Source organism: Camarhynchus parvulus, chromosome 4, assembly GCF_901933205.1.
Source record: "Camarhynchus parvulus chromosome 4, STF_HiC, whole genome shotgun sequence".
Classification (NCBI taxonomy): domain Eukaryota; kingdom Metazoa; phylum Chordata; class Aves; order Passeriformes; family Thraupidae; genus Camarhynchus; species Camarhynchus parvulus.
Window position 1 is genome coordinate 24,387,569 of NC_044574.1, and position 24,656 is coordinate 24,412,224.

The 24,656-nt window shown below is 35.1% G+C and overlaps 1 protein-coding gene across 5 annotated transcripts in view; it reads right to left on the bottom strand.

The window, feature by feature from the left end:
• ATP8A1 (ATPase phospholipid transporting 8A1) overlaps positions 1–24,656 on the bottom strand; it is a 101,254-nt gene that overhangs the window by 67,987 nt on the left and 8,611 nt on the right. For 2 of the 5 annotated variants that reach the window (XM_030947046.1, XM_030947044.1), the window contains exons 3-13: positions 23,558–23,657; positions 22,758–22,856; positions 19,705–19,750; positions 15,758–15,798; positions 14,789–14,862; positions 10,663–10,732; positions 9,934–10,061; positions 6,656–6,767; positions 5,662–5,827; positions 3,336–3,463; positions 635–712 (exon numbers count right to left, since the gene is read on the bottom strand). In XM_030947046.1, the coding sequence (XP_030802906.1) occupies positions 635–712; positions 3,336–3,463; positions 5,662–5,827; positions 6,656–6,767; positions 9,934–10,061; positions 10,663–10,732; positions 14,789–14,862; positions 15,758–15,798; positions 19,705–19,750; positions 22,758–22,856; positions 23,558–23,657 (1,042 nt within the window). Of the gene's footprint in view, positions 1–634; positions 713–3,335; positions 3,464–5,661; positions 5,828–6,655; positions 6,768–9,933; positions 10,062–10,662; positions 10,733–12,173; positions 12,248–14,788; positions 14,863–15,757; positions 15,799–19,704; positions 19,751–22,757; positions 22,857–23,557; positions 23,658–24,656 lie in introns of those variants that run through there. The other 3 variants (XM_030947045.1, XM_030947047.1, XM_030947048.1) reach the window with 3 other exon arrangements.

Genomic DNA, 24,656 nt, shown 5'->3' on the forward strand with positions numbered 1-24,656 from the left:
ATACCATGTGTAGTTCTTGTAGAAGCATACCCTCTGCCCCAGGCACACTTGCACTAAGTCATACTTCCCAATTATGAACAACATATAACAAGTGATGTCTTGTGAAAAGTCCAACTGATTTTACAGTATTAAAAGAGAACTCCAAAGCACAAAGAATTAAGCCGAAATTTCCAGGGTTTAATTCAGCCCCCATTCCATTCACAGGTTCTAGTTTTTAGTGGCAAGAAAAGAGGACATTTATAGAACTGATTCAGCCCTAAGATACTCACTGTCACTTCTGAGGAATGCAGAGAATGTGAAAAAAAATTACATACTGACAACACACATTATCATACATGTATATACTGAGACTAAATTTTATGCTACAGACAGCCTTAATGCTCAAAATTCCTTTGATTTTGTAGCTTTATTGATTCACTTCAATCTTCTGTGATTACCACATGCACACTGATACAGAGATTGTTCATGTAATACTAGTTTTAATTCACTGATACTGCAAAGTATTTTTAAAAGTATCTGACAAAACAAAGAGAATAGAAATACGCAAATACTAAGGCAAGAGTATATTTTTTAAAATAAATCCTCACATGAATAATTTCAATACAGAGTTAGAATCAGTAATTCTTTTAACTACCTGTCCAAGTTCTTCATTGAGATTGGAAGTACGAGCCATTGCAGCAGTGTCCGTAGGTTCATAGTGCATGTCTATGTCCTAGAGATAAAGAAAGGTACATATATTTAAAAATCAGTCTTCCAGAACTTCTCACAAAAAATCTAGCAGATAAATAGAACAGTTAAGTGTAGAAGAAAAGACCACACATGAATAGATCTACCTAAGATTGTTTCAACATGGTAAGCTGCAGACACTATCAGATCACTCCCAAGAGTCCCCAGAAGAAGTAAGATTTTCTCATGGGTAATTTTGCTCAGATTATTTCTAGTGATCAGTATATTGAAAAACTGTTGACCCACACATTTAAAATGACATCGGCAACAAACAGAAATTACTCTTGGAGAGAAGTGAGTCTTACCTACTTCTATTGTATGCACAACCAGTCATTTCTAAATAGCAAGATAAATATATCTTGAGATAAAAACAAGAAGATATATTTGAGAATACACAATAAACATAAGATATGATTCATATGGTGTGAGTTTTTTTTCCTCTTACTTGTTAAATAAACATCAGAGTTTGTTTTTAAATACAGTAAAAGATTAAAACATTGTCAAACATGGTAACCTTGTGCAACAGATTGCAGACAACCAACTTCCCCATACAAATATAATCTACACACAAAGAGAAATATTACTTAAGATAAATGTCCAGAGTCCCGGATTAGGATCAATTAAAGGCAACTAATCTCTTATAATGAGAAACTGGGGCAGGAAGAGAAGTTAAAACTGCCTTTCTGATTTCTTGTATAAACAGTGGCAATCTCCACATTCAAGATGGGTCTTTGTTGAATATTTATTTTAAAATACAGAAAATTATGGAAGAATTTCACTGCATTCTCCAATTTGTGAACAGTTTGTTTTACAGCACAAAACCCCTCAAGAAACTAAAACCAGCTGACTGCTCACAAAGTATTTAACTTCTAAAATAAAGCATACGTTTCACCTGCTACTTCACATGCATTCTTATCTATATGTCCATAACATATCTCACACATACAAATCCATTTCACACATATGATCAAGGAATCAGATTAAAGTGTTCAGAATGCTATGATAAATTTACATATGGAAAAAAGGGAAAAATGGAAGGTATGTTTACATGGCTTTAAGGAAATCAAATCACACCCACTCAGAGTAAACCCTTCATTTTCTCCACTAATTCATTAAGGAAAAAAAAATGAAAGGATGTCAAAATGATTTTTATATATTTCATAAGGGATAATACTAGCAACACTGCCTTTGTACAATGAACCCCACTCCATTAAACTAGGGTTGTGCTCAGGAAAAAAAAAAAAAAAGCAAAATGCCAAAGCAAAATGCCAAAGTCTGGAAAGAAAATATGAAACTGGACAAAACTCCCCAGCACTGCAAAACACATTCTTCTGATCATTCTGAATGAAACTGATACCTGAATACCAAAAATGAGAAAGTAAAAAGCAGAAAAACACTGTCAAGAGACTGAAATGCTATAGTTCATGGATTAAACATTGATGCGAAAAGCTGCATCACCAAAGCCCACCTTGAATGGGTCCCATGAATGAAACCTTGGACTGTGAGTTAAACCGCCTAAGTGAACTTGAGATAAGATAAAAGGACATTTTTGTTCAATCATCTCAGGTCTGGGAAGAAACAGATAAAGCTGGGAGAGCATCCACTGGAGAGCCAAGCCCAGCAGCTGTCCTGAAAATCATCCCTCCCTAGCTTTGGGCTGGGGGAGGCCACAGCTCCCAGTCTTATCTCCTGCTGCCAGGTTTGCAGAGACTCCTTCCCCACCAAGGGTGGAGGAGGAGGAGAAGGGCCTTGGGTGTGTGGTGCAACCTCTGGTCAGAGGTAGTGAACACCCATCCTCCATCCCACAAACTGGCTCAGCTGTGAAACAACCCCCCACCACCCCAGGAAAGCCACATCCACAGGACATTCATGTGAGGAGCAACCCAGGGGGTGTCACAATCATCAAAGACCCCCAAAGTGCTCCCCAGACTCATTCCTGAGGCCGTGCCTCAGAGCACTGCACATTATGCAAAATGATGCAACCCATCCAGAGTCTTGCCAGAGACAGCGTCAAACTTGCCCTGGACATTTCCATATGGCCCAAATCAGGCTGGTTAATTAAATATTGAATTCCATGCCTTTCAGAGGGGGACCCTCACCACCAAGAAGACTAGGTGGAGAAGACCAATGACACGTCATTGGGACCCACAGAGGTCTGATGTATTTCTACTTAATCTGATATATTTCTATTTAATCTCTCTCACTCTTCCTATCTCCCCACCCCCTTTTTGTATTTCCTTCTTTCTAATTTACTGTTAAATAAAATGTATCAATTTTTTTACTATCAACATTTAAACTTGTTTGGTTTTAACCATGTTTGTGGGAATATTTGAACTTCAAGTTTCTATCTGCAATCCACAGAAGGTTCACTTTGCTCCTCTACAATTAGTGAGTGGATCACAAGAAACATGCTCCAAAAATCAATCTGGTGCAGCTATAAGCACACTAAATGAAATAATTTATAATTATCTCCTCAGATTCCACTAATAATAAATAAACAGCATTTAGAAAAAGTCTGAAAAAATGTATACATAGACAAGCAATGCATTATTTCACTCACTTTTGAACCACATGATTTTAGAAATCAATATTACAAAAATAATATTTACCCAATTTATGAAATATGCTTGGATAAATTTAACGACTTCAAGTGTAACCAACAAGCTGATTGGAATAAGATTATTGAAGAGAATGATAAAAGTCAAGAAATTCAATCCAAAGTTGCTTGCTCCACCATCTGCCAAAAAACAAAGTAATCAAATAAATACTTGAGACTGTAGTTAGAACTATATATATGTACTCTATTCAAAATATTGCATTAACAGCTGATTTTTATTAAAGTGTTCTAAGAAGAATCTTTGGAATTAATTACAGTATCACTTGCCTATGGCTAAGACCTTCCTTAGAGTTAAGGATCTCAGTTATAATAGTGGAGTTCAAATTCAGCAATCTTTGCAATCATCTCCAATTTCTGAAGAGCAAACTTACCAGCCATTCCCTCTTTTTCTCCATTTTAAGATCAAAATCTGGGAATATCTATATAAGCAACCAAGTTCTAAACTCAAAATATTATAGTTTAATATTTTGAAAGGGGAAATACACAGTGGAATGATTCTTTTCTCCATCCACCTTCATACAATCATATAGTCTCCCTCAACTGAGCAAAATGCTTTGGAAGAGGTAAAGGAAGATGAAAGGAAGATACAAAATTAGAGAGTTTAATGGAAGTTCTAAACAACTGGAAATGTGAATATTAACATATAAAACAAGTAGTTTTATACTACTTTTTCCTTTTAAGTTTTAAATTTTTCTTACAAAGATAACTCTAGCAGTAGCACCTCAGAGAGGATGAGAATGGGAAAGTCTGCTGTGCAGTACAGCAGAAGGGTAGAAGATGGAGCCTGCCTAGCTCTATTTAAGGTATCTCAAAGAAAATCAGCCTCAGATAGGTTTCCACTGTCTGTCCAACGTGGATTTGGTTGTTACTACAAGATCCAAGAAAGGAGGTTTTGGAGACTTTCATTAATATCGATTCCAGCATCAAATGATGTACTTGCCTAAAAGATCAGGGAGCTAAAAAATTAAATAACTAAGGGGAAAGGGGGATAAAATGCATACACATATAAATTATAATGCTTCTTACATATCTGTTATCAGAACAATTATATGCTGAATAGAGCCTTACAGGACATACCTTACAAAACCCAAAACAATTTCATTTAATCATGGGACATATATCAGAAAAGAAACTGACATGGATACTCGGTTCAGAACACACAAACCAAAATATCAGTGGCCACTATTTCATGTTTCTTTTTTCAGGAATAACAACTTATGAAGTGCTTCACTACTGTGCTAACCACATATAAGTCACTATATTCTTAAAAGTTTTATATTTCCCAGAAAAGAAAAAAAATGCACAGATGAAGCGCATCTGATGTCTTTCTTTGATATTACGTAAAATTGTCAATATTCTATTAACTAGTTCACTTTTTCTTACCTCACTAGGAAAACACAAAAGTTAAGTTTCTTAATTAATAAAAAATAAAGTTTCTTTCTCAGCATCGAAAAGAAAGGAAACAAAGGTCATCATAAATGCAGACATAGAAACTTTAGGAGTGCCTTCAAATCAGAACTTCAATATTTTTCTTTAAGAACTTACCAAAACCCCAAAAAACCCCTCTTTGTTGACTACATTCAGAAGCCTTGTACTCAGGAGCTTTGTTTTAGTTCTGGTTCTGCCTAAGTAAAAAGGGTCCTAAAAATTCTGAAAACACGAATAATTGACTGCAAAGCATGTTCAGGAAAACTTCCTTTATATCCTGTTTTCTTACAGAGGGTCAGACTCTGTTAGTATGTTCCATGCTGCTGTGACGGCCTGTGCAACATCACACTGCCCTACATCCACCTTATGTACAGCTGCCCTGTACAATATATTAAAAGAGACCTGTGGTGTCTCTTTTATCTTCTTTAGGAGGAGTCTATTAAGTTCTGATATGGATTAGTTAAAACCCTGTAAAAATTATAAAGCCACAGCATCACTTCCTAAGACAAATATAAAAATTCAGAAAAGGCACTGCAGCTTTAAATGTAATCTATTAGTAACAGCTCAAAGAGGCTTCAGACTGATGTCTAAGAAGCTGACTGTTTATGCCAGTAGAATGTTGATGCAGACCTTGTTGAGCTGCAGAGATGGAAAGCCTGAAAAAAGCAGACAAACAAATCATCTTGCCCTTCCTGAATTTAGCAAGAGCTCAGATGGCACAGCAAGGCAAATTTTATACTTGCTGTGATATACCTAGCCTAAGGACTTTAGTCAACAAACAAAGAAGAGAGATTGACAAAAAAACCACACTGTGCAAGGTAATTATCCTCTTTTCCAAATATGAAAGGCAACCAAATACTAAAATATTAATATAATATTTTAGATCTTACAATTTAGATCGAGATACCAGTCTCTTCCAGTATGCCTTCGGTTCCATATAGCTGAACCAATAGAGCAGATCAAAGACATGGCAATAAGGATGCAGAACAAAATCAAAATCTGAATATTTGTAATTCGTTCCACATTGGACATTTTAAGAGGTGGACTTGTTGAATTCTGCAAAAGACAAAAACCAACAGTGGTATTAAATATTACATGAGGTAACATGGTTCTTGCTTTTCAAATTACATGTTATTGTATCCTTTTCTAAATATTCTCCCAAATACATCATCACCAAAAATGCCCCAACTCTTTTACTTCAAAAAAACCTCAAAACCAGCAGCTTATAAATCTATGAACTGGGGCTTTAGAATTGTGACACAAGAAGTTTAAACAATCACACAGAACAGTGGTAACACCAATAGTTAACAGAAAACATTAAAAATGAATGTGAATACACCTTGTCAGTGCAATAGAGACAGCTGCCGATACGTTCTTTTTCAAGTAGCTGTTTTACAAATTAGAAAAGCATTAAATAATGCATGAATAACCAATCTGAAATTATTTTTTCTCAACAGGTGCATCTCAGTTGTGATACTTCAAAACACATTAGGCAAAGTAATTTCAGTCTCTTCCCTCCTCATTTTGTTTTCTGACAAGAATGATTATCTTTGTACTGGAAAGAAAGCCCCACAACAGGACAGCTTTAGGAGCAGTCAAAAAAAAAAGACAAACTGTGATAACAGAACTTGCTAATAAAGAGTTTTCAAAGCACAACTTACAAGATAAAAATCAATGAATATGCTTACGAGTGGAAAAACTACTTTGGGACTAAGTGACTAAAATAACAAGAAATTGCTTTATTTTTCTTACTTTTAATTGATATGAAAGATGCTCTGTTACTGACATTTTAGTACTGTATTGAACCAAGTCATGCTTCTGTACCATGGAATGGTAAATTAAGGTAATAAAACAGACAGGTTGGACAAAATCCAAGGGACAAACCTGCATAAGTTTTGTGTCATGTCCAGTGTAGACAACTATCCCATGAACCCACTGAGTATTTCTCAACTGAGCTCCTCGTAGCAGAATCTGATCAGATCCCAATGGAACAGTACTAGAAGTAAGAAGTTTTACATTTTAACACTAAACCAGTCAATGTCAATGACTAAACGTAATCAACATTTGTTAAAACTAATTTCTCAAAATTTACATTATTATTGTTAATAGTTTAGGAATCTAATTTTCAGTTAACTTTTTGGGAGTTTCGACAGAGAAAACTTGAGAGATAAAACCAGGCCAAAAATTGAAGGTTTCAAAAATATTACTTACCGCCTAATTTTTATTATGGACTACTAATTTTGATATGGTACCACTAACCAAGCATACTGAAAGTAAAAATATCTAATTCTCCTCTGATTTATGATTATCAATTTTTCTCCTAAATGATCTCTTACAAAATTGATTTTCAAAGCAATTTTCAAATGAAATAATTTTGTGAATTCTTAACTTAGTCTATTCTTCTAATGAAATAACCATCCTTTATGAACACAGTTATTTAACATTCACAATAATATTTCATGCATTTTAATATTTTAAACTGCAAAATCAGGTATATTTTGTTCTGTTATTCTTTTAAAACTATGTATAGTTAAGGAGCAACACACCCTAAAAAGACATAGGAAACATTTAATTGTCTTAAATTCAGACAGTGTCTTTATACATATAATGTATGTCAAATTTTTCTTAAAACACAAAATTTTTCCATAATTATTACTCTTTTCCATGGAAAAATGTGTCCTGTTTTGGTACCTTTCTTTCTATAAATACCAGCTGGCAGTTCACACTTGTCAAAAGTGCTCTAGTGTTTGGAATTCTTACCTAAAACCACTAACTCTATTTGTTTGAAAGCAATACATTATTAATATCACAAATTAACTTGATTAAGGACAGCAGCTGTATCTCTGATATATAAAATATAAAGCATCTGAAAAAGTCATGATATAGTAACATTTTGGGTAGCTCAAAGAATATAGTCAGGGTATGGAAAGCCCAGATCTGCCAGGTAACAAATACTCAATATTGTGATCACACTCTGCTCTCATAAAGTGATGGCTTGACAGAGATCTCAAGTCTCTTATTTCCCAGCCTCAGCCTTCTTAAAACTGATTCAACACATCTCATTTCTCTTGCATTTTACTTAACTACTGACTGTCACCAACATGCCTGGGTTGTATTCAGTAAAGGGTATTTTCAGTGGGGGAAGGTGATTTTAGAAAGCTTTCCTGGCAGAGGGTATATCAAGAGCTAATAATTTCTGAGACACATGTGAAAACTTACACAACAAAATGTTTTTGTTAGTAAGTATAATTCACTCTTACCCAAAATTTTAAGAATGTCTTCAAGAAAACATATACTTTAGGCCTGGATAACTATAATTAGACCTTGTTTTGCACAATCACCAAGCCACTGTCTAGTCACAGGTTCATATAAACCAGCCCACAGAACTTTTCTCCTTTCTCTAGCTAATTGTCTTCATGGACTAAAACCAAGCTGACATGCTTCTGTATACTCATAAGCATAATAAAGAGCTGCACGCTTTGGGGATAAGGGTTAGCTCACTCAAAGGCTGAGGATAGCCAGAAAACTTTTGCCTCTTCTGGTTCACAGATTTAGCCAAAAGGCAAAATACCTGTAATGGTGTTCTGTCTCCTTGAATACTGGATATCCAAAAGGAAAAAAAGAAAACCTTTTTTTTCTTTTTTTTTGAGTTGCTCTCCCATGAAGGGCAAAAGAAAAGACTGAAAAGGTCAACAGCATATAACATTTATGGCACTCCTGTGACTTACATTAAGGGAAAGAAGAGGGAGACACATTTTCAGTATCCTCTACCTCTATTGCTTTTGCAAATAAGATGGTAATGCATAAAGTGTAAATCACAACTGCTGCACCTACATAATGTGGTAGGAAGGTCTAAAGATCTGGACAAGTAAATATCAATTAGATGAATTTGCACTCCCTATATAATGGGCAGAAAAAGAACAGATCCCTGATTTTTCAGGCTGAAGTAAGGACAAGATCCAAAAAGAGTTACTTACCTGTAATTCTTTTTCACTGAAGGTAAATATTATATTAGAGCCACACTTTTGGAACTATCCCACTGCACAGGAACTATAGGCAAAATATTCCAAAACATAATTTCTCAAATGAAAAATTTCTTGACCAGCAGATGGCAGCCTCTTACACATTCTTGAGGCATAATAGCCATCAGCACATTCAATAGTCATTTTTTAATTCAAATTTTAAAATTTAAATTATTAGATTTAAAAGGAAAGTATGTTTTTCCTTCTAGCCAGGGAGGAAGAATGAATGTGTGGGTCTGTTATAACTATTACCTTCAGAGCAGAATTACAGGTAAATGTTTTTCTCTTCTTAATGACAAGTACTATGGAATTATAATAGATCCACACTCTTGTGACTGAAAAATCCCAGAGTGCATCTGTAAGAAATCAGTAAATAAAAAACTGGAATATTAAGGAAAAAAAGAGAGCTATTTAGTAATTAGTACTATATGTATCAGTCTAAAACCACAAACATGAACAATATTGGATATGGAGAAATAAATATCTACCAAAAAAATAAGAAATACTGTAAATCTTTGGTAATGAAGGATCCAGCAATTCTAGATCTAGCAATAAATCTTTTGTGAATTCACAGAGTGAATGACTGACTATCGATATTTGGTGAGCATTTCAATATTTTAAGAATTTTAAGCAGTTGTACAAGCATGTGTGTTCTAAGTGCACATTTTCTATTTTTAAAGGAACATACTTTCAGTAAACTAAGGTATTAAACATTTTTCAGCTACCAAATTAGAAGAATTTGAGGTATATAGCAATGGACTTTGTTCCACTCCACACTTAGACAAACAGAAGAAAAGAACAATTAAAACAATAAAAGAGACAAGAAATTATTTATATTCAGCTTCTGTAATAAATGACATGCCTAAGAAGTGAGTTACTAGGCACATATTCCAGAATTTGATTAGCAGTCTCTCCTATTATTAATACTTAATGCTTTCTGAAGGACAACTAGTAAAACAACTCAAGTTGTAGACATTTAGAAGTAAGGTTTTATGCTTCTAGTTTTTCAAAAGAGTAAAGTCTAGCAGACAATACATAAAAGAAGATTTACTATTCATATTTTTACTTAAGTAGTTTAACACATAGCTGTTTACTGTATAGACTGAATCTCCCAAGACCTTCTTCCTGGTATTTACATACCCATGCCCATCCAGTCTGATGTTTCCAACAAAGTCATAGAGATGTCGGTTTGGGCTCTCACACTCAATTCTGCCAGAGAGCTGCATCAAGCTTTCTGTGTCCTTGATGTCTGATGTTAGTGGCAAACCCTGGAAACAAAATTCATTTGTCATGACATTAAAAAACACTATCCAATAACAAATCTACATATTATAAATCTAACAGCAAGACCGGGAAACAATCATCCCTATGGGAGCAAATGGACCAGCTACACTTTGCTGTCGCAATTAGGTACTACAGTGAAAAAGTCACCTTGGCATCTGAAAATACCATGACCAAGACAGGGTCATAATCCCTCAGAGAGCTCAGCAAGAATGTCCCTGCATAGCGACAGGGCACTCAGTCAAAATCTGCTCTTCCCTACCTGTCCCTGAAGGACAATACTGGCCCCATCAGCTGCTTTCTGCAGGGCTTCTGCCCCATCATCTGCTCTCTAGAAACAAAGCCAATACCCAAACCACTTATGTTTCTACCTATTCTCCCAAAGAAAAACCCCAAAACAAAGCACAAAGAATGACTTAGAAGCAACCACTCATTCCTCCACTTTTATGATGCCAATAATCCGTAGTTTTTTATTCAAACCACTAAAATTTCAGTCTTCTAGAACATCCATCAATGTAATAAAATGTTTTTATAAGCATTAATAGACAGAAATAACATAAGCAATATTCCCAGAAATTAAATTCCTACCTGTCGAATTTTTAAGTTAGTCTCACCATCTAAGTTAGATGTTTCAATGTAGCACATGGCTTGTGGTTCACTATTAAGAGAAAAAAAGTCCTGAATTCAAAATTATAATAGGGGGCAGAATCCATTTACTTCCTGTAATCTTGTAATACTTATTTATACAAACAGGTTTGTCTTATAAACTCTTCAAAACCAGAATAATTTACAGCCAAAGCTATAAAAACTAACAGTAGTTTACATTTTCAGAGAAGTTTGCCAAAGCCCATTTTCTTAAAGGAAACATTGACAAAATCACTGTACTCAGCAAAAGTTTTCTGTCTTTACATATGAGATTATGATATGGACACAGTGCAGTGCATTTGTAGTGCTTACTAGAGCAGGCAGCAGGAGTTTAAGACAGAAACAAGACAGAAAGACAGTTTTGATTCTGAAAATGATCAAATAAGTCATAAAACCACTGTAAAACTTAAAAGAAAAAAAGTTTACTCTCTATACCACTTTAATGCTTCTAGTGTTTTCCTTCATTCTAGCATGAAATTCGAGCATCAATTGTTTTTAAAAATTCTTTTATTAATGGAAAAGTGGCTACAGATAAGTGACTTAATTTAAAATTATTTGGATATGTTAAGGATAATGTTAAGTAGGTTATTTTAATACAATTTTTAAAGTATAAGCATTAAAATGTCAAAAATTATAATAAAGTACATTCAGGCTACTGTTTTATTCTTGGCAAATTTCTCCAAAAATATAAACAACTTTTATTTAGCCTGCTTGGATGGAACCACCTGTGTAAGACATTTTCACAATTCTAACATTTTTATTAGTTAACAATAAAAACCAAACAGTATTTTTGTAAAGCACTTTTAAAACAAACTAAGGCAGCAAAGATATTTCAAGTGAGACACATGCTTAATTGCAAGAACTGCAGCAGACTACAGTGACCTCCAAAGTAAGTTATTGTTAGATCAAGGCAGGCCCATTGATTAGTTAGGGAAAAAACAAAGTGTGGTAAGAGTGCAGACAATAGCATAAAGCTGACATGTCTAAGAAACATGCATTTTGTCACAGTACACAAGAACAATGCTGCTTTTGCCACCACATGCAGCAGAGATTGTGCAACATCCAAGTTTGTGCAGAGGGTCCTCTACCAGTCCTACCAATGTTAAACTATATTCTTTGCTGAAAACAGCAAGTTGGTAGCAACATGTATATTCCTCTTAAACATATATTTAACCTGGTGTTTAACTGTGTTTTTTCAATGTTTGATAAAATTCCATGGGGGTAGTGTAAAAACCAAGAGGAGTGAAACAATTTTAACTTCTTAAAGTGTTCTTGCGCATTTTCACTTTAATGGTCTATATTTGATAAAAGAACCCTTTCTAATTTTATAAATATGTAGGCCTTGTTGGAGAAAGGTAAATAGCAAAGCAAAGATTATCAACATGGCAGTGTTATTCATATTTGGTATATGAGGACCCACATACACATATCCTGTGCAACTACTTTATTCTAACCTTGATGACAGACTGATGAGATCAGCTGGGAGATGTTCCCCATTGGTCACTTTCACTACTTCCCCTACTGCCACCTACACATCCCAGTTTGAAATGATTAGAACAGAAAAATAAGTGACAGGGGAAAAAAAACCAACAACAAAACAAAACAAATGAACAAAGACAAAAAGACAGAGTTTGAAATTATTATTCAGACAATACATGTTAATTAAAATGTCTGATGACAATTTTTTCAAAATCTATTTTAATCAGGTCAGAAAGAAAAGAGCTAGAACACTTTCATTTTTACTCAAGTGGTTTATTTTACTGTAAGGCACAAACTTTAAGCTGCAGAACACATAGCCATTGTATGTAAACATAAAAAAGTGTTATGCTTATTTCTCAACTCACCAAGTTTCCAGCCACTCCATACACCAATTAAGAAAATAAAACCCACAACAACCAACTTTTCACCAGCTTTTCTGAAGAGCCAGGTAACAAGTACCTTTTTTATGTAGACATGCTGAAAATTGTTTTGTATTTTTTCCAGTTTCGCAAATTTCAGTGTACACTGAACTAGCAAGAACCATGCAGATTTAAATCTCAGAGGTTTATGTCCTTCACTGTAAGAGATTATAGTTTCCTAAAATAATTAAGACCCTCTTTTTCTCCAGAAACTGCTATTGCTGGTAAAAAAATTCCAGTCTTATTAGTTTGAATTAAAATCAGGCCCACACACTCACATTGCTTTTGGAACCTTAAATGTAGCTGGGCATCAATAAAGATATGAAAGCGAAATTGATGAGAGTCTTCCAAAAGAAACATGGCCACATGGAGATGAGAGATGGAGGAGAGCACATGCCAGTATGCAGGGAGAATTAGAGGTCATGTAGTAGTACAGGGCTCTCTCCTGGAAGCAAGGCTGGAACAGGATCCTAGTAATTTAACTAGGGAAGATGTTTTAGCTGGAAAAAATGCCTGAACTGGGCCTAGAAAAGCAATTGTTATTCAAAGAGTCCCCACTGCAAACTGGATCCTGGAAGAAAAGCTGACAGAAAAATCCAATGTGAGTAATAGTTGGATACACATAGTTGGACACACATAGTGTGTTCTAAAACGGAAACAGTCCTGAACAAGTCCAGTAGCAGCTAACTATTATTTTCACTGTCAACTCATGATACAAGATTCCTTTAGGGGTACAAGGATTGCAAAGTAGGCTTTTTAGGCAGTTGGTATTTTCCTGTGTGTAAACCACAACTGTGATGCAATGTCCTCCAAATCTGAAAGGGCAAAACTGTGAAGACATCTAGGAACAGACTAAAATTTAAGGGATTACTCAGGAAGATTATGAAGAAGCTGCTCTGAGAGGATGTAATCTCTTCCACCTGCAAGACACTATGGTTAGCATGACAGAAGCTATCATCAGGTCAGACAGAGAAAGTGTCCTTGCTGCTTGGTGTATTGCCTGCAAAGTTCTTGCTGGAGAAGGAAAGATCTTGGTGGAGAATTTGTAAAAGCTTCTCAATGTACAGAAGTAAAAGGTTTACAGAGGACACTCAACACAAGCTAAGTTATGAATAACACTTGCACTGAAGACAGACTATGAGGGAAATTTGTAATATTTTCTGGGATCTACTTTACACTTGATAGTAATTTATTGGAAGTGTTTTAGAAACAGTTGCACTTAATTTTGAAATATAATGGAAGACAGAGAAACGATGTACTACTCTATACCACAGTCTGTCAACAGAAATGCGTAAGATCCCAACTTTATTAATTGTAGGCATAAGTAGATTAATTAACTTCAGTGGGGTCACAGAGGGTTCATATCTAAATCATAGTCATACACATAACACTTCTGCTTGTGCCAGAAAAAAAAAATTACAATACATTCACATTTAGGTAAAATCCATTAAAAAGGATTCTTAGAATATGTTGTCTGTTGACCTGATCAAATAGATGTTGAAAAACGTGCATCTCCCACTTAAGATGTGGATTTCTTAAATAAAACTGTCCAAGGAAATGATGATAAACAATCTCTGATTGTCCATGTAAAAAGGGTCACAGCATGACATGCTAAAAATTAAGTCTTGCTTCCAACTGATGAAATTATTCATAATATAAACATTAGATAATAAAGTGAGTGTTCAGATAAGTACTAATTTGATGATTCACATATCATGTTCACTTTTTTCCGTGATTCAATTATCAAACTGGAGACTATATAATTTAGAAACCATTTCTGTTCCCTGCAATACATCAATTTCAATTTACTTATGGGATGAAATTTGTTGGGTACATATCAAAAAGCCAACATGGCTAAATATGGCAGTTGAGGTCCAATTTTCAGACAGAGAAGCAGCCTTTTTTGTATTATATTCAGCAACAAAATTAACATACTACATTTTTCTTAGGAGTAAATTGAATGCCTGTGTAATTTCAAAACTGCAATTGTCACAGTTGAAAAAAAAACCCATTGCTTTAAATGACAAATGACCAAATGAACACAAGACTACACTTCAGAACAGCAGCTCTTTTGTTTATTCTTTATTTCCTTGGAGCAATCACAAATAAATAAATAAATGCAGGGTAGAGAAACCAGCCTCTACACTATAAGTATCAGTGGGCATCTCTACCTTGATGAGAGCAGTACAGTGTCAGCAGGTATATACTCTTTGCCTTTTATTATAACTATATCTCCAACATCTACCTGAAAGAAAACTGGGAATTGGTTAATGGTCTCAAACAAAATGTATTATACCCTTGTTTTAAGCATAGTAAATATTTACCTGCTGAATTTGCTAGCAAGACTGTTAGAAACTCACACACTTAGAGAAGTCAGATTGTACAGCTTGGAGTTCTGCCAAAAGTTACTGCAACTCTTTGGAAATCTTTAGTAAGCCTAATTAGCTAAATAAGCCTAATCTTTAATAGCCTTCTCTATGCATGTCTTTAATTTTGCTGGTTTTGTAAAATACTTTACTGAAAGATAGAATTTGAGTTAAAGAAGAAATTAATCTCACCCAAGACCATTGTTTTGTTGCATCACACTATATCCTTGCTTCTTCAAAGGTATAAACCAATTTCATCTGAACCTTACCTCCAAATTACGGTGGATCAAATTTTCTTCAAGTTTTCAGGTATGGAAACCATTAAAATGAAGTGACTAGATGATAGCACAACATTTAGTTCTTGAAAGATACCTTTAAGAGTCCCTTCCTTGTGGTACCACTGCGCATACACCTTTAAACTTCTTATGATTTAAGCCGATGAAGTTCAACAAATACAGGAAGTAACTAGTTTCCATACAGAAGTTTCTGCCTTGGCAAACCACATTATACTAAGGAAGTGAGTAATTTTGCCTCAGTCATCATATTATTCAGCTTATTCCCACTGACCTTGACCAGCTTGAACTCATGCCATCAAAACTGACTTGACTTCAAAGTACGTTTTGAGAGACAAATATCAAAAAAGAAAAAATAAAATGCAAGAGATTATACATTTCCCATAATATCAGTTATTTTTATCATTAAAAATTACATGGAGAAATAAAACAAATATTAAATACGCTTTATGCTCTAAAAGTGACCAATAAAGACACACACCTTTTCCCAGTGGACAATCTCCCATGCACCATTTCGTAGTACTAAAAGAAAAGGAAAAAAATAAAGAATTTTCCAGTCCTACAATCTAACTGCAGTATACAGGTATGTGCTATATTCCTCATGAAAAGCCATACAGACACATCTGATTTACATAATATTTTAGAGCATGCCTTGTTTCTATGAATTCAGCTCAAGCATTTCAAATATATGGCACATATTCTTGATAATAGTTTTTGTATCATTGAATCTTATTACAAAGTCAATGAGAACATTTTACAGGGCTTGAGAATCAAATAAATCTGATACAGATTTTATGATAATGTGTTTTCCAAAATAAATCAGTAATTGGAATAAAAAATTCTGAAGTTAAAAAATTTTGAAATTACTTAAGGGGTGAGAGGAATACATTCAATATTCATTAAAAGTGCCAGGAGGTTCGCTATAGTTTATCTCTTCTGTTGTTATTGTCATAGAAGAGAACTTAAGGATCACCACAGTCACCTCCGCCACAAATATCCTGAAAATACCCCATGCTATTTAGAGCAGTATTTAGTATAGTTTTTCCCTGGTAGTAACAATTAATATTGAAACCACATTCCACTATTCTAGTTTTACATGTTACTATTATGATACAAAAACCATGTCTAGTTGCCAGTTAATTGCCAAGATTGTATTTTCAGAGAATAATAAAGGTAATGGTTTTTTAGCCGCAGTTACTGAAGATGGATGTACAAAAGGAAAAAGAAACATGTTGCTATGTATCAATACTCTGATAACTTTAAGAAATTGCTCCCTTTCACTCTGTTTTCCAGCTTTCAAACCATCAGGAAGCTTCAGTTCCAATCAGGACCAAATTCTTGCACAGGAGTGTGCTGACTTCAAAAAAGTGGATAAAAATCTGGGACTACACATGGGCTTTACATTTAAGTCTTCTTGGAGGTTCTGTCCAGACTGACTCCTCTTTTTGTGCATCTCAGTGATATCTGCAATCATTATTTAACCTGCTTAGTAAGTCTTCACCTTCCTTCCCCCAAGTTTATTAGTGTTGATATGCTCAGGGCAATGGTAGATGGGGCAGGCTCCTTTTCTGACAGTAAGCAAGACATTTTAATGACTGCCTCACCAACCAGTTGATCATTATACAAAATCTATTTTGACAAATCATTTCCCTCCACTGGTAAAACTACAGGTTCAGCATGATGACTGGTTGTACCACTGTCCTAAGGAACCCAAGACATTTGATAATTGTGCTGCCAACTACCTATTTCCATCCCCTTGTGTCAGCAACACAGCTTACAATACAGCAATACTGATGGGGCCATGGCACCAATCAGATGAAAGAACAGACAAGAATTAAAAGTATACCTTGCAGCAGTCCAGACAACTACATTTCACAAACAGTTACAGTTTAATAAGTGCCACTGGAGTTCTGCAGGTCTGCAATAGAAGTATGTCACCAGCTGTGGCCAGGGACTTTTTAAGAAGGTGATTCTGCCTGCAGAGCAAAGGTCCTGTCCTGCTGTCACCCCATGCCAAGGTGCGTGCCCTCACTGTTTTGTGCATGCTGCCTCCTGGGTTTGCTGGGCCCTTTGATGAGCCAGCTTAATCCACTCCATGGAAGGACACTATCATTTTTTCTTTCTGGATTTGTTTCTTGCTGGTTTAAGTGGTTAAAATCAGCTCAAAAACAGATGAGTCAGACTCTTGAAAACATGCTGAGCCACCTGAAATCTCAAGAGTACTCTAACCCTAACCTTTGATCTGGTAAGCTTTTAAGGACAATTAGCACACACTAACATTCAGTTAAATAAATTTTCTTATGAGAACAAAAAAAGAAGTGGTGTTGTTATGCACCTTTTATATAATGGTCAGAAACTTGCACCATAAAGTCTTCTGCAGTCTTCTGACTTTCTCATTTGTATCTCCCACTTTTCAGCTGTCTCTTACAACTGATTTTCAAAAGCATTTTCCATCTGCCCTACAGAAGGCTGCTTCACCACGCTACAGAAATGCAGATTTCACCCTGTCAGAATATCTGACAGTGTCCTCCTGGATCACACATGTATGCAGCCTGAGGCAACAAAAAATTATCCCCAATGCAGCCTAATACATCCAAATCCTTTGTAAAAGGTTTTTTTATAGTAAACTTTTAGAAAGTTAATTGCTTATGCCTGACTGAGATACAGATCATCACTAAGTAAGAGAAAGTTGAATGGGCACCCATATACAGAATCTACACATGCTTATGTCATTTCACTAACAATTCTCTGTGTTTAAAAGGCAACCAAAGGTGGAGGTGCACATACAATGTACTATGCACATCGCTGCTTTCCAGGGTCACAGAACTGCTGAATACACAAAAACAAAGTAAGAGAGTACCATACTGATTAACTTTTTAATTATTGCTTTGACAATAGATTGTACTTGACAATATATTTAAAAATTGATTTGTCAGGATGCTAGGATCAATGCTGCACATATGTGAATCCTGCATGAGCTTAAGAAATGTTTCTCAGTGTGAGCAGTATTTCATTTATCCTCATCGCACATTTAACTTCCCAGATACTCTTCTACATGCATAGAACACTCAGGAATCCTAGGAACAGCTACCAAAGACCTTGAGGAGAGGTAACCAAGAAGAAGATTCAGAAAATACAGTAAAACAAGCCTTTTATTAAAACTTTGTACACTGTGGACAAAAATTAAAATTGAAAAGGCATTTTAAGATTTCACTGCCGCCAAAACTGCTTGTAATCTCAAAAGCTATGAGTGGTTGGTGATAATTTTGGATGTCGATATTAAGTCTTCCTTTGTTTTTTATGTATTGCTAATAGGTTATCTGTTTCTCCAGGCCTCTGGAGATTTCTATTTCTGTGACTTCAGTCAATAGTTTAGTTTCCCCATCCTAATCTCTCCCTACCTGCTATTGAGCTCAGTAGTTTCTACATGCTCAATAGTTTCCTAAGCTACCTTGCCCTCCAAGCCTCCCTAAATTTTACAGTAAAGATTTACATACAATTTAGGTAGGCTTTAAAATTTATGTTTCCAGTATTATGCAGTGCTACACAAATTTTTAAGTGATTACTACATTTCTCCCTAAAAAATAATGGTTATTTTTATTATATATTTAAAAGGATTCCATGTAAGATTTTTCTCTTTGTGGTATTTTTCATATTTTCTGGAATCAAATTCACATGACACTCATTCCTCCTCCTGTTTATAAAAACAGGACTGATTCCATTAAGAGAGGTCTACCTCAGAACAAGTAACATGAAAAGTTGAAGAGCAGCAAAGCAGGAACCTAAATTTTGACATACTACCTGATAAACATGTTTAGGATATACTAATAACTCCCTCACTTTCTGAGCTAAAATAATCACAGTTTTATACCACTTTATCAAAATCTATTAAAAAAAATTACATGCCAATATTTTGGTTAGGGTACACTGGCTAAATATCTCATAATTTCTAATCAAACTGGTACATTGATTTAATAAAAAACCCCAACAAATCAAACCCAAAATAACTCCATTAGTGTTTATCCACAGTTTTGAAGCAGCATAGAAAGACAGTTCTATTTTTTTGACGCTTCCTTCCTATTGCTGGCTGAAAAAAATTATAATTAAAAGTCTGCATTTCTGAGTACAATTATAATGTAGGTCCATTAAATATACAGGTGATTACAATCTTCTAATAGTGACAGCATCACCTGTGCTAAATGAATAAATGCTTAAGTTTCTTAGGAACTTCACAACCTTAATCTAGAACATATTCCATTTTGTAGGGATAACATCACTGCAAATTATTAGTTCAACTGTTTACCTTAGAAATTTTGAAGTAATCTGCACATGTGATTTCCCAGTCAATTATGTCAGCAGTTTGAGTTGTATTACTACCATGTGCAAAAATTCAACAATCCCCCTAAAAAGGTTAAAAAAATTTCTTACCTTGAGTTTGTTTCTTGTTCACCGCATTATCAGCTTTATGTCTTTTCTAAATTAAAAAATGCAGAGTGGTTAAAGACTTTTGTTGATAAGATAAAGCGTTCATACTTCTAATAAAAAAACCCATCTATTAGCCCCTCCTACTCATCTATTCACTAAACCACATAAGTATTTAAACAGGACTATTAATTACTTGCATAGTTATGCAGGAAAGTGACATCCAGTTCCAGGCTAATTGTACTGTACTAAAATATCCTTTCATGTGGGCAATCTCTATCTGGACAAGTTCCTTACATAAGGAACTGGTGCATTTCAATGCTGTAACTTTGTCCTTTCCTGGAACTGGGAGACGACTCTACCACAGCAAAGATCATGGAACAATTCTTCATCTGAGGGTCTCATACAGACATCTGAAGTCAGGCAATGACTGTGTAAACATAATGACTCCACTTCTAAAAAGCTGCCTGCAGACTTCAACAACAGTAACAGATAAACAAAAAATCAACAGCACACCCCCACAAAAAGGTGATGATGCCCCTCAGTTTTAATGTAGCTGTAAGACATCTTTTGACAGTAATATTTTGATACAGTTATTAACAGCCAGCATTTTCAAGGTACGACCAAGCTCAGACACAAAAAGCTTAGGAAAGTACTACTTTAAACACACTATTTAGGATTCGTGAACTCAGTTTTTCCTGAGCAGGAACATGTTTTAGAAAATTGAATTTAGCAGAATTAACTGGTTTAGGTGCACTTTTTAAACAGACATTCAGAGTTCATGCCTTTGTGATACAAACAAAATCAGAAGCAATCTTGTAAAACGAAAGAAAAATAGGTCAAGATACTTGAGTGATTTATTGCCAATAAAATGTTGATTTGACTCTGAGCTAGCAGCTCTTAAAAGGCCACCATGTAACTGCAAAATTGAAATATTATTTTTACTAGATTTTCATAGATAACCAGCAGATTCTCCTTTCAAAAAGATGGCTGACTGTACAGATAAATAACCTCTGATCAAAGGGAAAGCCTAACTTGACCATAGCAGATGTCTATTTGCCCACAGGGTGAATCTCCTCCATTTGGAAAAGGCTAATATCCAGCGCTTTCTGAGGTGCGACAGGTGAAAATTATTGGAACCAGCTGACAGTCTAACACTGCATGTTACAAATCCTGCTAGCACCTTTGAAGCATATATGGAAAACACATGCTGTGTATGAATCGTATCTTCTGCTAACATCTTCTTGGTGTTTCATTCCAGAAAGAGAAACATTTGGTTCTTGAGCTAAAAGTATTATTTTGACAAATGTATTTGTTATTATCAGTATACAAGGTTCCCATCCAAAAGCTTTAATATTAGATGAAGATCACCATTAATGGAGATCCTAGATATTTCACTGTGTAAAAAAACTGAAACATAATGAAAATTAATGGTTAAGGGAAAACACATTGAATATTTTACTATGCAGAAAGTGGTCAGCTTTCTCAGCAAGAAAATGGTACAGCTGTGTTGGTTTCAGGTATCTCTGTAGCATTTGGTAATGAGAACTTTATTTAGCTGGTATATGCAAAACCCACTATACCTGATCCCTGTCTTTCTCCCCTGCCACACCAAACTGTACACTTCAAGTTACAAAGAGCAAATGGTAGAAATAAATAACAGAAGAAAAGCAACTGGATGAGATAATTTTAAAAAGGACACTTTGTACAGTAGCAGCAGCTTCAGTTTTATATTTGCCTAGACACTGACAGATGGTGTAAGTCTGTAAGCATTAACAGCAGAATGGTTAAAAATATCTAGAAGAACATGAATTGATTTGATGGCTTTTTTTTTAAAGGGGTTTTGTTTATGTAAAGAGAAAGCAACAAAGGCATTTAAGGAGAAGCTGACTGTAAAGCAGAAAAAACTAGAAATGCCAAATAGAAGAAAAATATTTAATGTAAACCTCATTGTGTCTTGCAGGACCACTTAACTCTGTGATCCAGGAGCTTCATACAACCTAGGGAGCCAATATCTTGCCTACCATCCATTCACAGAGGTAACTGAGGAGAAAACCAATCAATAAAGGACACATGGGACCAACCACTCTCCATTCCAAACCTCCTTTGCAGCTCAGCACTCTTCCCCTTGATCATGTTTCTGCATATACATTGTAATTCTGCTCAAACACAATAAATCTGATGCTCCCAGGCAGCTTACTATTTGTGTGCAAGGAAAGACTACACTACCTGCAACCCTTTCCAAAACTCAAGCCCACAAACAGGAACACTACTCCTCTAGTAGACAAGACACTGCTGTATCATGACATATCTAATGTCTTGTCCCTCTAAAATACCTGCAGAACTAAAATAAAACAAACACAGATAAATAAATTCTTACTATACAGAGTGATTTGGTAAATAATTAAGATTACTTTAATTCCTTAGATACAAAAGACATCAATTAAAAGACTAAATTATTTTAAGCTAGTTAGAGAGACAGGTTTCTATCACACAGTTTTATTGAAGAGAGTGCAAAAAGGTACTCAGAAAACCTCAACATCTTTTGTATGAAGTGAAGCATAGACTGAAATTCCTTTCCTTCCCTCAAAATAAAATCAATCAGAATGGATGCCTCTGTGTTGACAATGTCCCACCTCTTTGAAGGTTTTCTTTCAATGCAAGAAGAAAGCAAAACAACCACTACCACAGACAGTGACTAGAAAGAGCCTAGGAAAGCCTAACATAGGTGCCTAACAAGGACCTATGTCTGTTCCTGGCCATCAGGAGTCAGCAGATCACACTTGGCACCAGGAAAATGCTAGCATTTAGGAAATGCAAACAGTTAATTGCACTGGACGGGAGCAACAGGAAAAAACTGAAAAGGCCTATTCCCCATTTGTTTAAAAAAACCATGAAAAGTCACAACAGTGAAACTAAAGATTTTATGCACGGGACATTAGAAATAAAGAGGTGCATCAAATGCTTGGACCTGGATTTGACAACCAGGAAACACTTCTGTAATACTACAAATGAAAAATATGATAGCTATTTATAAACTATTGCTATTAAATACTTACAATATCCTCTATTATCTCCTTCACTGCAGCTACAGCTAAAATAAATAAGAGAGGAACCAATGTTGTGTAGCGTCCTGTTGGTGATACATCTGGTATTTGCTATTAAAAAAAGAGAAAAAAATATTTTGCATTGCTGGTTGAAAACATTTTTAATACAAGAAACAGTATTTTCTGTGCAAATAAAGACACATGAATTCACTTTTTAGACACTGTGTTAATTATTTCCAAGAGAGCTTTATAGTCTTCAATTCAGAAGCAGCTGATACAATAAAAGAACATCTGTACTTTAAACAGTACAGTGTTCAATGGTACTATTTCCAAAGGTTTTAGTGTTTGCAGAATATTCACCTTCCTTTCCCATGTTTCAAACTGAATTAAAATAGGCATTTATAAAATATAACTAAACTTTCCAATTTAGATTTTTGTTCATATAGCTCAGTATGTTTTTAGACATTATCCTCTAGAAGAAATGCCAACTACAGGTAACAGTTTTCTGTATATGCCAGATATTTTTAACCGGAATTTTCTTCTCACAAGTCTTTTTGACCCAACAGAATTTCAGCTATACTTAACCTGTTTTACAGAAAAATATTTGTGTGCATTTTGTAATCTCCAGGGAGCAAGAAAGCCACAAACCCAAGCATTTTATTAAAGATATGTCTACATGATACAGCTGTTCTGACAGGCCAGCTAGCTTGGAAAGAACAGTACAGCAATCTCAAGTATCTGAGTATCTCTGTCTATAATATAAATGGTCTCTTAACAAGTTTAAAACATTAGAATCCTATTGTGGATCTTACCTGAAGCAATGCAATAAAAAGAAAAAATGCATTAGCAGCTCTTCTGAACTGGGAATAAAGGAACCTTGGCAGGAATGTGATTATGTTGTACTTCGCAGTGCTGAGAGGAAAAGACAAAAACACATGCTATTATTACAGAACAAAAACTTCTTCAAATGTATTCTTTCCCTCTCAGTTATACAAGCTTTCAAACAAAACAGTTTGCTTTTTGATTCTAAACTGATAAATACTATTAAGTGTGCTTTTGCTAGGCTGGAAGAAGATAATAAAATTTATCCTAGGAAAACAATCTCTGCTAAGCCATCCTCATAAAATGTTTGAGCTCCCATCTCTCTGTCAGCCTTTTACATCTGTTTAAGAACAGACCACCACCCTCTACGGTTCTAAAACAACATATATATAAAAACAATCATGCTAAAAACTTTTAAGAAAAAGGTTTGTAAGAATATTTTAGCTTATTTTGAAGTCAGTCATATTTACTTTGACCTTGCATAAAACTGTCAATATTAGGGGGGAATGAATGTATCCTGCAAAAGCCCTCTACTCTGTAAGCAAGCAAAAGACAGAAGGAGAAGTTGTATACACCAAGAAATAGCATCTAAAGTTTCTCAAGGTCACGGAAAATCCCCCTCCCTCCCCCCATTATTCTCAATGTCTACAAAATTTCTGCACATTTTTAAAGCTACCTTCAGAAAACACACCTACTTGGGACAGAGGTATCTTTGCTGCTCATTTCCTTTGAATTTTAACAACAGAAGTGAGGACGTTATCAGATCTAAACACACATTACTTACGAGTATTTACTGTATGACTTAAAATTCATCAAAAGCAAACAAAAAACCCAGCATAAACCATCAACAAAGTCCCTAAAGCCTGAACCTGAAACTGAAAACTAGTCTCACAGGCAACCACAGCATCTTTGTAACTGGTTGACTGAAAAAGCCAAGTGTTTCCAAAGCACAAACAACGCTGTGCTCAAGTACAGTACATCTGCATCAGCATTCAGCTGCAAGGAATACATTCAAAGACGGACTGAACTGAAACCTGAAGAACAAATCCATTCTCTAGGGACACATTGATGGTACAGCTGTAAAGCAGC